The sequence below is a fragment of the Microtus oregoni genome, unplaced genomic scaffold (assembly GCF_018167655.1).
Source record: "Microtus oregoni isolate MIOR12 unplaced genomic scaffold, Mior012 000005F_ref0000423, whole genome shotgun sequence".
In the NCBI taxonomy this organism is placed as follows: Eukaryota; Metazoa; Chordata; class Mammalia; order Rodentia; family Cricetidae; genus Microtus; species Microtus oregoni.
Window position 1 is genome coordinate 29,679,414 of NW_024543064.1, and position 16,218 is coordinate 29,695,631.

Below are 16,218 nucleotides of genomic sequence, written 5' to 3' on the forward strand. Positions count from 1 at the left end.
GCCTGATCTACATAGTGAGTTCTAGGATGGCCAGGGCTACACAGAGACCACCCTGTCTCAAAAAACCAAAATAAGGGCTGGGGAGATGGCTCAGCGGTTAAGAGCATTGCCTGCTCTTCCAAAGGACCGGAGTTCAATTCCCAGCAACCACATGGTGGCTCACAACCATGTGTAATGAGATCTGGTGCCCTCTTCTGGCCTGCAGACATACACACAGACAAAATATTGCATACATAAGAAATAAATATTAAAAAAAAAAAAACAAAATAAAGTTATCAGTTCAACGCCATTTGAGCAGGTTGATTTCCGTGCAACCATGGTGCTTTTTATCTTGCAAAACCAAATCCTAAGCCATCAGACCATCCCAATTTGCCCCTCCCTTTGGGCCCTGGTAGCCATCAGGGTACTTCCTATTCGTCCACTCTAGATGCCCATTTGTCTTTTAGTGGCTGTCCTATTTGACTTAGCAGCATGTGACTGAAAGTCCACTCACGATGCAGCCTCTGTCAGTACTTCCTCTGTGGGCTGAGGATCCCACCGTACATACACTTCACAGTTTTGTTTATCCACCTGTCTCTTGAGAGACACTTGGGTCGCTGCCTCTCCATTACTGTTGTGAATTAATTCTACTGCTCCTGCTATGAAAACAGATGCACAGCTATCGCTGAGATGCGGCTTTGGATCCTAAAATATGGATTCAGAAGTGGAAGTGTTAGGCTCCATGGCAACTTTTTAAAATAATCTGTGTGATATTTGTGTGCGGCGTGCAGGCAAGGGTGTGTATGGTGCACGTGTGCTCTTGCCAGGGTTGGGTGTAGGTGTCTTCCTCCATCGCTCTCCACTGTAGTAGTCCCTCACTGAACTAGCAGCTTCTTTCGGGCAGGCTGGCTCCTAAAACCCCCATCTCTGCCCCCCAACACTGGGGTTACAGACACATGGAGCTATCCCATTTTACATGAACTCAGGTCCTTATGCTTGTACGAAAGCCGTTACCACAGAACCATCTCCCTGCCCACAAATTGTTTTTAACTTCTAAAAAGAGATTTGTTTTTATGTGTATGAGTCTGGGGGTATGTATGCGTGCCTGGTGACTGTGGAGGCCAGAAGAGGGTGGATCTCCTAGAGCTAAAGTCATGGACAGCTGTGAGATGGGGGTGCTGGAAAGGGGCCTGGGCCCTCTGCAAGAGCAGCAAGTGCATTTGATCACAGCCGCCATCTCTCCAGCCCCCCCTTTTGCACAGGAACTCCTCCATTTCATTCTTATTAACAGCGTGCAAGCTTCCATTTCTCCACATCCTTGCCAACACTTGTTATTGTCCTGACACCAGGAACCCTAACAGGTGTGAGATATCTCTTGGTACCCAGATTGTTAAGACGTGAGGCTTAAGTGTTATTAACAGACCTGCTTCAGCCCAATAGAGAGAGCCTGTTTGCAGACAAGGGAAGAGCTGACGGGCTGCGGGCATCTCCATAGCCATGGGCTAAGTAGTACAAGTGTCTAAGGACTAGATGTCTTCCTGGCCTTGGTGGAGATGAACTTGACACAACTTGGGCCATTCCTCCTGCCTCAGGATCCTGATCACTGAGATTAAAGGCAAGACTCACCGAATGCTCTATCTCTGCATTTGATGAGGCAGTTCAGTGATCTGATGATAAATTCACCCTTTTGAGTTCAAGTTGGCTTGTTTAGTTTGTAATCATGAGTCTTTAATACAGTTAGCACTTTAGGATTTTTCTAACCTTTTCTTCTCTTGGCCTCTTCTTGTATAAATAATTTGTACATTAAATACACCTACAGGAACATGCTTGAAGTCCAGTGAAGCAAGAAGGGCATGAGTTTGGAGTCAACCCAATCTGGCTTCAAATCTCAGTTACTGGATGTTAACTAAATGGCCTAAGCACTTCATAAGATATAATCAAAATGTGTTATATACCTTAAATATATAGTTTTGTCAATAATATCTCAATGAAGCTGGAAAAAAATGTAAAGACTGGCTTAAAGCAAAAAGGATAAAAAACAAGCCGGGTGGTGGTGGCGCGCGCCTTTAATCCCAGCACTCAGGAGGCAGAGGCAGGCAGATCTCTGAGTTCGAGACCAGCCTGGTCTACAAGAGCTAGTTCCAGGACAGGCTCCAAAGCTACAGAGAAACCCTGTCTCAAAAAACAAAAACAAACAAACAAACAAACAAAAAAACCACACACTCAAAAAACCCTGGATGTGCTGGCAGATACCTATAATCCCAGCCCCTGGGAAGCCAAAGCAGGATGATTGTCATGAGTCGAAGTCCGACCTCAGATACTTGGTGAGTTGCAGCCCGAGCTCACACACCGTTGCAGAGAGCCTCCAGGAGCAGGCCTTTGTAGGTGCCCTGCCCCCAGAGCTTCTTCCAGCACCCAGCTACTACTCAGATGTCGTCGACTCTGCCAGCATTCTCTGCACGTTGGTCCCTTTGCAAAGTGGTGCTAACACAATGCATGGGCTGTTAGGGGTACATTATGAAGCACACATGTGTGTCGCCTACAATGCCTGGCAGAGTGAATGCTCGATGAAGGGTAGCCTTGACTAGGGAGGCACGCCTTGCAGGATCCAGCCTGGCTAGCTACTGACTACCCACGACTGTTCCAGGTTGGTCTTACAATAAAGGATTCACATTCTGGTAGGATTTCCAGTCCAGTGAGAGCAAGACAGTTCCAGGTAGGACGTGTCACAGCAGAAGAGGGAACACTAAAGGGACTGGAACCACCCACCTCGTTTCAGATCCCAGCCTGCCCTTAACAGCTTCCCTCAACTGTAAAATAGAGCTAATAATAGCAGTAGCTCCTTGGCTCCTTTGGGCTGTTGTGAAGTTTGAGCTAGTGTGGGTAAAGGTACCTATGATGGTGCCAGGCAGCAAGAGCTGCGTAAGCCCTCACCAGTGTGCTGTGTAAGCTGCTAGTGACCACACGGGGAGGAAAAACCTTGCCAAGAGCCATACTTTTTATTTTTTGGATGGTGTGTGTGTGTGTGTGTGTGTGTACACATAAGCACAGGTGCCCTCAGAAGCCAGAGGGGTGGGGTCTCACTGTAGCTGTTGTGAGCTACCTGGTGTGGGGGCTGGGAACTGAATCCGGGGCCTCTGCAAGAGCAGCTAGTGCTCTTAGCTGCTGAGCCACCTCTGCATCCCAAAGCTTTTTCTCCAGACGAGAGGACATGAGATCTCAGCCTTGAAGTGTGTGCAGGTGCTTACTAGGCAAAGAGTAGGGACACGGCACTTCAATGGGAATAAACGGCAGGAGCCAGATCCGCGACAGAAGAAAACAGACTATTCAAGCAAGCAAAGACACTGACCAACCAAAGCTGGGAGGTGAAAAGGAGGTGTCATTTTTGGCCTTAAGGTGTTCGGTTGGCCAAGTCAGAACTTGCCCTGGTCAAGTACTGAGAACCGAAAACATAACCCAAGTCCACATGCTAGCAGCATTCACAGGTTCTCTCCAGTAAAACCGACCAGTTTAACCCACACCTACTACTAGCCGGACATTGCAGTGACAGGTCAAGGGACCATTCACAAAAGGGCCTCGCTTAATTCTTACGATGCCCCACCCCTCAAGAGAGGAGGTAATTCTGTTTTGTATTCGAAGAGGCTACTTAACTATACAGAGAACAGACTGGGTAGGAGTGCGATCAGCTACAATTACAAATAGTGGGGTTTCCCCCATAAAAGAAACCTGCAGTCGTCCTACTGGAGCTCAGTTTCATGCCCCCCTCCCTTCAGCACCTTGGTGGTTGGCCACGGCCCAAGAGCGTCACATCTTTGTAATGTTTTTATTCCCAAAGTTCTACCAGCCAGGATTTCATCATGTTCGACTTTTATGATAGTTCAGAGGTTAGCTTAGGTGACTGTGACTTTCTCTCTCTCTTTTTTAGTTTGGTTTTTTTGAGACAGGTTTCTCTGTTTACTCCTGACTGTCCTGGAACTCTCTCTGTAGAATGAGCTGACCTCAAAACTCAGAGATCCTCCTGCCTCTGCCTTCCAAGTGCTGTAATTAAAGGCACACACCATCCTGCCTGGCCTATTATTTCACAAATAGAAAAAGAAAAAGAAAAAGGAAAAAGAAATTGGCCCCTAACAAGTTAGCAGAGGCAATTCACTAAACAAGTCTGGAATTGAGTTTTTGATGACAGCAATTTAGCGAAGGCTACAGAGTCTACCCAAATTTGCTCTCCTCAGTTCTTGACATGGGACTTGGCTCATTTCTCAGCCTCTCTGGTGGGTAGGTGTGGTCATATGGATGGTGAGCCCATGGCTAGTGAGCAGTGAGCAGACTGGCGGGGACCCTCAGGGGGACAAGCATACCTCTCCAGTCTTCTTTCCCCTTCCTCCCGCTGGGATCAGGGATGAGCAGGGATGACCAGCTTCAAGCACAGAGAAAGACTGAGCTCCAGAGGATGCTGAAGCAACACGATACTGTATCCCTGAATGACCACCGGGAGCAGAGCTGTCCTACTGACCTGGTCTGCTCTCCTCAGAGAGACTAACTCAGAACCCAGTGCTGTTAAGTGAGGAAGAATGACCGCTTTGTCCTTTAAGCCACTGTGCTGTTGAGTCTCTTTGTTACAGCAGCCTAGCCTTTCACTTCAGCTCACACGACCGAGCCCCTTTCTTTGTGAATATTTAGAATGGCTTTACAAATGACCAGCCACCACTGGAGAAAACTGCATCCAAGTGGGCACTAGTCAAATAGGAAATTCCTGCCTGTAGCTACCACCCCAAGTCCTCCTCAGCTTGTGTGAAGACCATTTCATGGGTGAAACAGACTGCTTATGTTAAGACTCACTTAGCCTCTATGTAACTGACTCAATGAGCTTTTGACTATTTCTCCCTGCTGGGGACACAGCCACTGTATTCACAAAAGCTCATGTGTGTGTCTGTTGTGTAGTTAGCTTTTAATATGCTGTGAATTTTTGGTTTTGTTGTGCTATGGATCAAACCCAGGGCCTTACAAACAACAGGCACACTGTAGCCCAGCCTTCAGTAGTTAGTGTGGAAAACTGCTGACTGTGGAAGCAGACGGTGTGCAATTACCTACTGAGCATTACAACGGGGCAAACTGTGTGCACCGACCAAAGATGAACCCTTCCTCATTAGGTCTCAAGAGAAATAATTTCTTTTTAAACTTGTTTCTACCTCCTTGTATATGTGCCCTCCTACGGGCATCCATGCAGAGGCCTGAGACAACTGGCTCTTTCCCACTACCTTGAAGGTCACAGATGAACGCAGCACAGGCGACCAGGCTTGGCTGGCATCTTATAGGCCCAAGCCAGACAGCTGGAGTTAGCCTCAACTCTTCAAAGTACCTTGAGAGATTTTTCAAAATTTACTTATGTCTGCGTGTTCTACCTGCATGTGTGCCTACAGGCCAGAAGAGGGCATCAGACCCCATTACAGATGCTTGTGAGCTGCCATATGGGTGCTGGGAATTGAACTCAGGTCCTCTGGAAGAACAGAACAGGCCTCTTAACCGCTGGGCCATCTCTCCAGCCCCAGAGTACTTCTTTTTTTAAAAGATGCTTCATGACTGTGGACACAGGGGGAAGCCAGAAAACTTTTCAGCTCTCCCCTTACACCGTTTTTTGAGGTACAGTTTCGTTATTAAAAAAAAAAATCAAATAGGGGTGGAAGGTGCTGGAGAGATGGCTAAGACCATGCAGGGACACAAGTTTGGTTCAGCACCCACATGAGGAAGCTCCTTGCCCCCTGTAGCTCCAGTTCCAGAGGCTTTAACAGCTCTGGCCTCCCAGGGCATTTGCAGGAAAAGGCAGGTGCGTGCACACGTGCACACACACACAATTTAAAAATAAATCTTAATTTCTTCTTTTTCCACTACCTCCTCCTCCTCCTCCTTCTACTACTAAGAGGAAGACGAGTCTAACCGCTCACTTTGTGCTGGAATTAATCACCAAAGGCACTCAGACAACACCGCTGGCGGCAAACTCAAGGGACCTGGATGAAGGACCCTGCTCGTCCAGGGATTAGCTGAGGCCAGACGGTGCAGTGTGAGCAGAGCCCTCGCTGGTCTCAATGGTCCTTCCCAGCTGGCCAGAGACGTGCTGGTGAAGGGACCCCAGGTGTCCCGGCTTTACCACACTTGCTGTGACTGGCACATCCATATTCTCACTTCAGCTTCTACCTGAGCAAAAGCTGATGCGTCTCTCGGTCGCCTGATGGAAACCAAGGGGCCAAAGACTGTGTCCTTCCCTGGCCGCCTCCACCAGAGAGCAGCAGGGCGATGCAGGGCCCCAGGCCTTTTCACGGTTGCTGCAGGAATTTCATCTCCCATCTCACCGTTTCTAACGTGAGCAGTGGGTTCAACCACCGTGCCCTGAACTTAACAGGCACTTAAGAAAACCATTAGACACTGACTGGTGGGGTGCGGGAGGTAAAACAGTCTCAGATTCCAGCAGACAGAGAAGTGAGTTCAGAGAAGCCACCACTCCTGGTATTTCAGATGGAAGGATTAAAGAGGTCTTTTGAGGTAGAATTAGTAAAACTTGTTTTTCTTGATTGTCTGCTGACATTTTTAAGGCTTTAAAATATATTTAGCAAGCCAAGTGAGGCATTTCAGAAACTAAGCTTCCTCCCTAAACAAAGCCAACTCCACACAACACTCAACAGCTAGAATCTTCTGGCTGCTCACCCCCCTCCCTGCCCCCAGCTAGCTGGCTAGCCGCGCTCCCCCTGGGCCTGCATCTCCCACAGTTCTCCCTCCAAGGCTGGGGGAAGACAACGTCCCTGAAGTGCTTGGCACTGTTTGGCTTCACTGTAAGCACTCCGCACCCAAGATGTGGCTTCCCAGCCTGTTGATTCAAGTAATACACCGTCTGGGGAACTCACACACAAAGACCAAGATGGCGGGGGTGCACCGCTGGCTTCTTTGACAGGAGAATATATTTATTAAGAGCCGGCCAGTACTTTTGCTAAGAGGTCAAAGTCTTTCACCCTGACATAACCACACTTTGAAGGGTTCCTTTGCTTCTATTTTGTGTATGTGTGGGGGCATGTATATATGTGTGCGCATGCGTGGGCAGAGGCCAGAGAAATGACCTTAGGTGACACTCCCCCTCAGGCACCAGTTTGTGTTTTCTGCGTGCGTGCAGGTGGGCGGACACCTGTGTGTGCATGCATGTGGAGGCCCTCTCTGCCTTTAAAAAGTTCTTATTTTGTAGGTGTGTGTGCTGTGCGTATGTGGGGGAGTCAGTTCACTACCTGACTGCGTGCATCTTGTTGGTACATGCTAGTGCCCCGGATCAGCTAGTCCGACAGCTTCACAGGATTGTCCCGTCCCCCGCGCCCATCTCTCAGGAGTTCGGGATTACAGAAGCCTACACGACATCTAGTTTTTTACATGGGTACTTTCACCTGCTGAGTCACCTCACTAGCTCTCCCCTTTTTTTTTTTTTTTTTTTTGAGACAGGGCCTCACTGTGAACCTGGATTGGCTAGGCTGGCTGGCAATGAGAGAGAGCTTTACTCTCTATCCCCTTGCCCCTCAGGCGAACTCAGTCCCTGTCCTCCCAAAGCCGGTGGGTGCTCTGCTCACCAAGTCACTGACCTGCCCTACCACCACTTTATTTCCTGGTTTGTCAAGACAGGGTTTCTCTGTGTAACAGTCCTGGCTGTCCTGAAACTCGCTTTGTAGACCAGGTTGGCCTCGAACTCAGAAATCTGCCTCTCTGCCCTACCACCTCATTTTTGGACGGTGCATCTCACTTGCCTCTAGCAGCATATATTATGCCAGGCTACCAACCAGTGGGCCCCTGATATTGTTTCTAGCTCCCTAGCAATGAGATTAGAGGCATGTTGTGGGGCTGAAGAGATGGCTCACCAGTTAAGAGCATTTGAGGCTCTTCCAGAGGCTCTGGATTTGATTCCCAGCAAACCACACAGCAACTCCTAATCATCCGTAACTTAAGTTCCAGGTACTGGATGAAAGGAGCGCTCATGGCGTGCACACAAAACATGATACACACAAGATCAGCAGGAGGCTGGCACGTCAGGTGGAGTCTCATACCTGTGTGTCCAGTAATTCACAGACCCAATTTGTTCATGCTGTGCTATTGTGTGGGGTTGTTTTGGTTTCACTATGTAGCCCAGGCTGGCCTGGAACACATAATTCTTCTTATACGGCCTTTCAAGTGCCGGGATTCTAAAAATTATACCCTTGAAAGATGCTCCTTCTTCCTCATTTTTTTTTTGTTTGTTTTTTGAGACAGGATTTCAATGTATAACAGTCCTGGCTGTCTTGGAACGCATGTAGACCAGGCTGGCCTCAAATTCTGAGAGATCCACTTGTCCCTGCCTCCCAAGTGCTGGGCCACCATGCCCAGTTCAAGATGCTCCTTCTTCTCCCGTTTACCCTGAAATCTGCAATCTCTCTGACCTTAAGAACTCTTGGTACACTGGCTGTTTACAAGGATGTTCCTAAGATTCCCCAAAAGCAGACCGACTGACATCTCTCTGTTCCCTTTAGTCCACTCCAGGGTCTCACACAACAGACCTGGAACAAACGCATCTGAAGAACTACAGCTTCGGTGCAGAGTTCTCTAACGGAATGATGGAAATGTATTGAAAACAGTAGTGCTGACACCCAGCACTGTGAATGTGGAATACCGAGCAAAACAGCAAAACACACTGACCCTATGCTCTACACAAATGAACAGAAGGCTTCAGATAACAAACCCCCAGGGAGAGACCCTGCAGAAAAGTGAGGAGCGGGAGTGCTGGGTATACGCTGTATCTATGCTGAGAGCAGAGTTGGAGAAAGAGCTGCCACACTGACAACAGGGCACACTGTGAATAAACTAGAGGGCTTTTGCAAACCTTTTTATTTACATTTCAAAAGAACGTATAGCTTTCTACCCTAGAAAGACAGCAGCGCCAGCCATTCTGCACGGGAGCAGCTAGCTCAGCAGACTCAGATCTTTCTTTAGTCTTCAAGACCCGGGTCACAACCACCTCCGCCTGACCCCTCTCCGTCTTCTGAGATTCAGAGCCGGGACAGCTCGCCTCATCGTCTCTCTGGGCTGCTCCTTCCTGCCGTTCTCTCACATCCAGAACTCCTGACTGTGCCTTACAATACTTCAGTCATTGACAAAAGCATCTGGAAGCGAGATATTTTTAGCCAGTACCCAGGACAAGAACTCTCTTTTAAAGGATGTACTGAATCTTGGTATTCACCACTAAAAAAGATCCTCAAGTAGAAAATGTGCAATCTGTGCCTCTTTCTAAAATAAAACCTTTAAGGTTCAAAAAAAAAAAAATCCCACCCTGCACTACATCACTACCAGACACAACAGCCACACAAGGGCTGAAAGGCCTGCTGCTCCCACCGCAGGCCACACCACAGAATAGAAGATAGAGGGGCCTTCTGCCCAGCCCTCCTCCGGCCAGGCGTGGGACACCAACACTTCCCCCCTCCTGCACTTGATCGCCACATCTCTGCAAAGGCCACCAGGCACATCTCTCAAACCCTGGCTTTCAGCTCTTGCTCATGCTGCCCTGGGGACTTCCCCTCTTTAGGTTCCGGGTCACAGTCTGGGGAACTACTTTGGGTTTCTATGGGAGGGACAGCATCTGAGTTCAACTTTCTTCTTTTCTTCAATCGGTGCAAGTGAGATTTGGATTTTATATGTGCTGAGAAGACAAAAACCAAATAAACAAAAGGATATCAGCTTTCTAGAATTCTAAGAACAAACAAAAAATAATAAACCCAACCAAACATTTGAATTTAACTATACAATCTTTTTCTTTAACTATTAATAAATAACAGAGTAGCCACATGTTTGTTTGAGACAAGGCCTTACTCTGTAGCGCAGACTGACATCACGCTCAGGCCCCTGCCTTCGCCCCCCCCCCCCCCCCCCCCCCCCCCCCCCCCCCCGCCTGCGCTGCACACTGACTGAGGCTCTGCAGGGCAGCAGTGGGCGTGCCCAGTCACTGCCGCACAGACCCGCCAAAACTCTCACTCTTACCCAATGACTGTCTCATAGGGGCTCATTTTTAATATCCTGTTCTGCAAGAATTATCCTCTAGGAACACCTAAAGAGAGGGATGGCTAGCCTAATTTTAAAATTTATTTATTTACTGAATTGTGCATGCATGCAGGGGTAGGAGATTGCTTACTGGCAAGCTTCTTTACCCACAGATCCTAAGCTAAAATTCTTTTACACATAGCAAAAGCATCATTTTTTGGGGGGGTGGGGGTTGGAAGTATAAGTAAGGAAATAAACTGAGGAAATTTGTGTGGGAAGAAGAGGCAGCTTTATTCTCTAGGCGTAAGGCAAACCTGGGCTCTGGGCTGCTTTCCATGGCAGCAGGAGACGGAGCAAGGACGCGACAGATGGCACTATAGAAGGCTCACACAGCCAAGCTCACAAAGGCTCACAAATGTTGCTTCTCTAAGGCTCTCCCCAAAGGCCATTCGACAAACCGAAGCACTAAGTTTCCTTCACAAAGCAATCAGACACCCTTTCTCTTCCCCTTTCATCATTATACACCAACAACCAAGGCTTCTTCTGCTGGATGGGCACACAGTCGCCCCCAGTCTCTGACAATGGGGTTCATTTTGTCAGAGATGTCAGTTAATAAACCTAATCATTCTATGGGCCGATATGGAGAGAAACATCTACTCTGAGAATCCAAGCAAAACTACTCTGAGCAGGCTTCCTGCAGCTGGATCAGGCTAGCTCAGGCTAGCTCTCACAGCTTTTTCCCCACCTACCATCACAGTTTGACAAGTTAGCCTGAGAGTGCTACAAAGACCCTCTCGGCCTCTGAGGACCCTGTGCACACCTGCTCCCTCCCAGCTGTGCCTCTGCTCCCGCACAACTGGAGGGCGAAGGTCTTCTACACTTCAGGATATGGGACAATTCTCTAGTCTGGGAAAGGTTCTCAGGAATCTGTCCTGTTACAAAGCTGACTCCAACATGCAACTATTAAAGACTAAGTTTTAAGAAGTGTGACTCCCCCAATTTAGAACCCATGACACCCCCCCACACACAGCCCCTTCTATCCCCACCTGCCCATTCCCGGTCCCCGATGATGATCCGGTCACACAGGTCACACATGTGGTAACTTCTCTTGTTCTCAGTTTCATCATACGCCATCTTCATTGGCGTGGCTGTAGGTTTGTGACCCTAGAGAGCAAGGGGAAGGACATTCAGCTCAAGAGATTTGGGGACAATTTTCTGATATTAAGGGGAGTGGGATTTTTCCAAGATTCCTTTTTCATCCCCCAGAGAGCAGGTGGGCTGTTAACAGATTTTAGCAACAACCTTTCTAAAAGTGAATGTTAAAACAAGCTCCAGGAATTTAAAAGCAGCCAGCTTGATGCTTTACTTCACTGAAAAGGGATTTGGCTCCCCAAATTAGCAGCAAGTGTCAACAAAAGAAAGCCCTTTGCAAACCTGACAACAGACCATGCCTCCTTAATAGTCACCTGGATGAAACTCTGTACTATATTGACAGCAGGTTCCAGAACAGACTCTTCCCACTTTGAAACATCAGATACTTCTAAGCCATATACTGGGGGGACACTGGGACCAGGTCCTAATGATGACAAAGAAAAGTTGTGTGAGCCTGGACTACGAGACCCAATCTATTCTGTTTCCAGGACTCTTAAAACCCTCAAGAGGAACACACAGGGCCAAAAGAGTGACATTCTGACCATGCTATTCATCCTACTATAAATATGAGCCACAATTCCAAAGACCCACAAGCTTGACTTGTATGCAGCCAACATTCCTGACCATGCAAACAGACTCGAGAGCAGAATCTTTGAACAGTAAAGAAATCAAAATGGAATAACAGGTCTTGTGCCCACTGTGTGGGCTGTTGTGATAGAAACAGCATTTCACAGGAGGAACTAACAAAGAGCCCTGAGTGTGTACCTGCTCTAAATTTTATGTCATTGATAACATTTGGATAACCACAAGCATTAACCAATGCACCACTGAACTCAAGAACTAGTCTTGGGGCTGGTCTAGTTGAATCTCACTCTGACCTTCATGATTTTTTTCTTTTCTTCCTTCCTTCCTTCCTTCCTTCCTTTCTCTTTCTCTCTCTCTCTCTCTCTCTCTCTCTCTCTTTCTTTCTTTCTTTGATTCAGAGACATATGTGACCTAGGCTGTCCTCAAACTCACTGGGTACCTGAAGTTGGTCTTGGACCCCTGATCCTCCTGCCTCTCTACCTTCCAAACGATGGGATTATAGTCATGTTGTACAATGCCAGGTTCCTAAACACCTTCTTTTAAGAGCCATATCTAAGGGAGGTTTCACGTGTTTCACGTGGCGGGATGGAAGAGCAGACACCACCACCTGGGCAACTGTGCTGTGATAGTTTAGCTTCTGTCCGCCCACACTCTACAGACACACTGGGCCATCTCCACAGCTAGGTGAAGTCAGCTACTTGAAGGCAAGAAGCATTGTCCCATGGACAAAAACATCAAAGGCATTAGGATGCCAACGGCTGACAGGTGCTGGCCTTTTGAGTGTGCCAACCACAAATAAGATTCTTCATAAGCCGGACTGGCCTACACCTGCCAGCACATGGAAAGGTGAGACCAGGAGGGTGCAGGCAGTGCCCACAGCACACCTGGCCTTAGTTAAGCTCTGCACCTGTTTCTAGGCCACTCTACGTTTTCCTTTCTCCTCTAAGTCCTTTGTTGGGCCTCTGTGCCCTGTCTAAGCACCTTTCAACAAGTTCTCGGCTCCCAGCTGCTATTTCTGGCTTGGGTCCAAGGCCAAGCTGGGGTGGGGAAGTCCCTCTGGCTCTCTGCCAGACCATATCCCAGAAGACTAGCCTTGCCCAATCAAATGTGGCTCCTGACTTACAGGGCAGCTGTGCCTTTCTCTCTGGCACCAGGACTGTGCCTGCACAGAATGAGGTGCAGGCAAATGACACTGTGCCATTAACCCCTCCTGGTTGAGAGACAGGAGTTACTGTGGCCTTACCACAAGAGGAAGTTCCAAACTATCACAAAAAAGCCTTTTGTTTCAGACTTACTGTCAGACTTGGGAAGGGAAGCTGCAGTTGAAATCTGTGGTTCTGAACCTCCAGTTCAGCTGAGACTAGGCTGGGATCCCTACTACTTATCAAGACAGGCAGAAAAGGGGAAATCGAAAGAAGTGGCACCATGTATCAAGGTGTACATGGTCAAGAGCACCAAAGGGCAAGGCTGGAGGCTGTAGCTGAAAGCAGAGGTCTGCTGGTAAAATCAACCGGAGATGACGCAGAAGAGTATTCTAAAAGTGTCCCCAGGATAAACTAGAGTTCACTGCACTTAAATCTATCTCCTTTTAGCTCATAAGCACACAACTGGGGACCTGGGGGCCTGTATGAATGCTGGTCAGCCAACAGCATAGCTCAAAGAAACATGGGCCTAGACTTAAAAAAGCCAGGCCTGTATTTGGGCTCTATTGCCTTCTAGCTGGGGGTGGGAGAAGGGGAGTTACTGGACTTTTACTAGGTCTTCATGTTCTTATCTGTAAAATAAATGAAGCCTCAATACAACTATTACAGCACAGTATTTGGTGACAGAGACAGTGTGAGACTTTCCTTCCCTCTCCCTTAAAAGTTCTGTCCAATTACAGTGTCAGCTGAAGCAATTCAAGTGCCCACCGTGTATCTGACCACAAAGATAAAGCGAGGGTAAACAGAGAATGTTGTGTCCTTTCTATTAAAGATCACCAGACCAGGACCATTTTAACTAGGAAAGCTCCCGCAGCGTTCTGCCTGCTCTCAGGTGTAAAACAGAAGCTGGAATCGGAGCTAACGCCCAACCTGCTCACGTGTTGCTGTCTTGCTCTTCTTACCTGTGCTTACAGCCACCACTTTCTGTTCAAGGAGTAAGGAAACTCTTCAATGGAAACTTATCTGTTTTTTTTTCCTCCCTAAGACATCACCAGATAACACCCCTGAATAATATTCTATGCAAAAGACCCACCTGTGGTCTAAACTCTCAGGACAGATCTAGAGGCTACTGTTCATTTGCTGAGTGAGAAGACATCAATATTCTGCCAAAACGGATCCAGAAGAGAAGGAGAGAAGTGGGACTTACTGCTCAAAAATCGGTTTTTAACCCATCGGTTTTGCTTCCGGGCGTATCTCTTAGTTACTTGTTTCAGAGCCTCGATACCTGGAAGATACAGCAGACACAGTGGTATTCAGGTGAGCATTTCTGTCTGTCAGGAGACAACCCCTCCCAAGTCAAGAGCAAAAGAAATGAGCACACTGTTAGACTTCACAGACAACAATCTCAGTGTTTAGCTGGGACTCTTCTAGCCTCAGCCCAGACTATCACCCAAGGATGTCCAAGACTAGTTTAGATGGAGGAATTCACACCTTTCTTTAGAAGCTGGTTACTAGTCTCTGGTGTGCATTTTCCCTCAGTGATCAGGTACTCGTGAAATTCCTTGAAGCCAATTGACTGGAAGATACCATGTTGATAGTCCTGGCTGGGAACAGGAGAGCATCAGCAGTGAGCCACAGCCTCTGAAAACTAGCAGGGGCCTTGGATGTTATCTCATCGGTGAGAAAAGTGAATGCCTGAAATTCTCCCCTTCCCGCCCCACCAGTCTCTGGGTTACTTTCTTAAAAGTAACTTCTGGGAATGCCTGAAGAAAAACAAATTACTCTTGCAACAGGTATAGAATAAACCTTCAAGGAGCCCTGCCAATGCCAAGGCTGAAGACTGGTACGTAGATCCAAAGCCAGTGTTATGTCTACGGTCTTGCAACTATGGGCAAGCAATGAAGAGTAGGTCAGAACAGCAGCCAAATCCTCACCTATTTTCTGAAATGTTCTTAAGATTATAGCGCCTGTGAAAATCTCTCAGCTCCTCCAGGAGTCCGGCAGCGAGCATGGCATCCACTCTCTTGTCCAAGCGCTCATCTAGAACTTGAGCCAAAACAGCCCATGAATGAGCAGCACGCGGCAGGGGCTGACACACACATGGCGAACTGAACAGGCTACCCCAATACGGGTTTTATCCAAATGAAAGAATTCAGATCTCAGAGTATATAACAATTCATATTTATTTATTCATATTTGTATTTACTTGTACTTTAGACTGTGCATAGCAAAGCAAACCAGAATAAAGCACTTGCCTTAGCTGGAATGGAGGGCGAATACTTCACTATGGAGACTGCACACCCACTGCTTTTCAAAGTGTAGACCAGGATGTCCTGGAATTCACTGTGTGGAGTGGGTGGCTTGGAACTCACACAGATCCTCCTGCCTCTGCCTCCCAAAAGTGTGCACCACCACATCCAGGGTTGACTTTTCTTAACTTTTGTCCTTTTTTTTTTTTTTTTACTCTAACTTTGTTATTTCATTTCAGAATCCCCGGATGACATCTTGGTGCATCCTGAACTACCAAGTGGTAGAGCATCACCAGGTGCAGCAGCCAGGTGTGGCTCTGCCATGAGTCAAAGCCATTAGTTTATACTGAACTGCAGTGTAAGGGTTGATGTTAAACATTTCATTATAGAAAAGTTACATTTTTCCAGAAACATATAACTGAAAGTGATTTAAAAGCAAACTATCCTTATAATTATGACCATCTGCCTGTGTCTCCATTGCTGCCACCTCTCTGCTGCTAATGAGCACAGCTTTTTTCTTGCCTCGCTGAGATTTGTTGACTGAGGACTGGTCATGTATGGAGCTCACTGCAAGTGCTCTGAATTCCATTGACTTACTCATTTATTTTGCTGAGCTAGGAACTGAATAGAAGCTCTGTGCATACCAGACAACTGTTCTGCTTCTGAGCCATATTCCCATCCCACAACTTTGTGTAGTATTAGTATTTTGAATCCCTAATGGATGCTATGAAATATGTACTATTATTATCATTCCTATTTTATAGAAGAGCTGGAATACATAAAGGTAAACTAATTGGTCTTAACTCACAGAACAGACCAGGTGGTGGTGGTACACGCTTGTGATCCCAGCACTGGGAGGCAGAGGCAGGTGGATCTCTGTGAGTTCAAAGCCAGTTTCCTAGTCTACAAACTGAGTTCTAGAACAGCTTAGAGCTATTACACAGAGAAACCCTGTCTTTAAAAACAAGACAAAACAAACAAACAAAAAAGAACTCACAAAACCGGGAGACAGTGGAGCAAGTGTGTGAAGTTTAACAATGTCTTCAAGCCTGGGCGATTCACCACATTTGGTGTCCCTACTC

The 16,218-nt window shown here is 47.4% G+C and overlaps 1 protein-coding gene across 2 annotated transcripts in view; it reads right to left on the bottom strand.

Moving 5' to 3' along the window:
• Positions 1-8,849: 8,849 nt before the first annotated feature.
• Positions 8,850-16,218, bottom strand: part of Trit1 (tRNA isopentenyltransferase 1) — a 47,139-nt gene continuing 39,770 nt past the window's right edge. The window contains exons 6-11 of one of the 2 annotated variants that reach the window (XM_041651981.1): positions 14,822-14,933; positions 14,379-14,491; positions 14,095-14,172; positions 11,475-11,584; positions 11,055-11,172; positions 8,850-9,670 (exon numbers count right to left, since the gene is read on the bottom strand). In XM_041651981.1, the coding sequence (XP_041507915.1) occupies positions 9,501-9,670; positions 11,055-11,172; positions 11,475-11,584; positions 14,095-14,172; positions 14,379-14,491; positions 14,822-14,933 (701 nt within the window). In that variant the 3' untranslated portion in view covers positions 8,850-9,500. The remainder of the gene's footprint in view (positions 9,671-11,054; positions 11,173-11,474; positions 11,585-14,094; positions 14,173-14,378; positions 14,492-14,821; positions 14,934-16,218) is intronic. The other variant, XR_005974347.1, reaches the window with a different exon arrangement.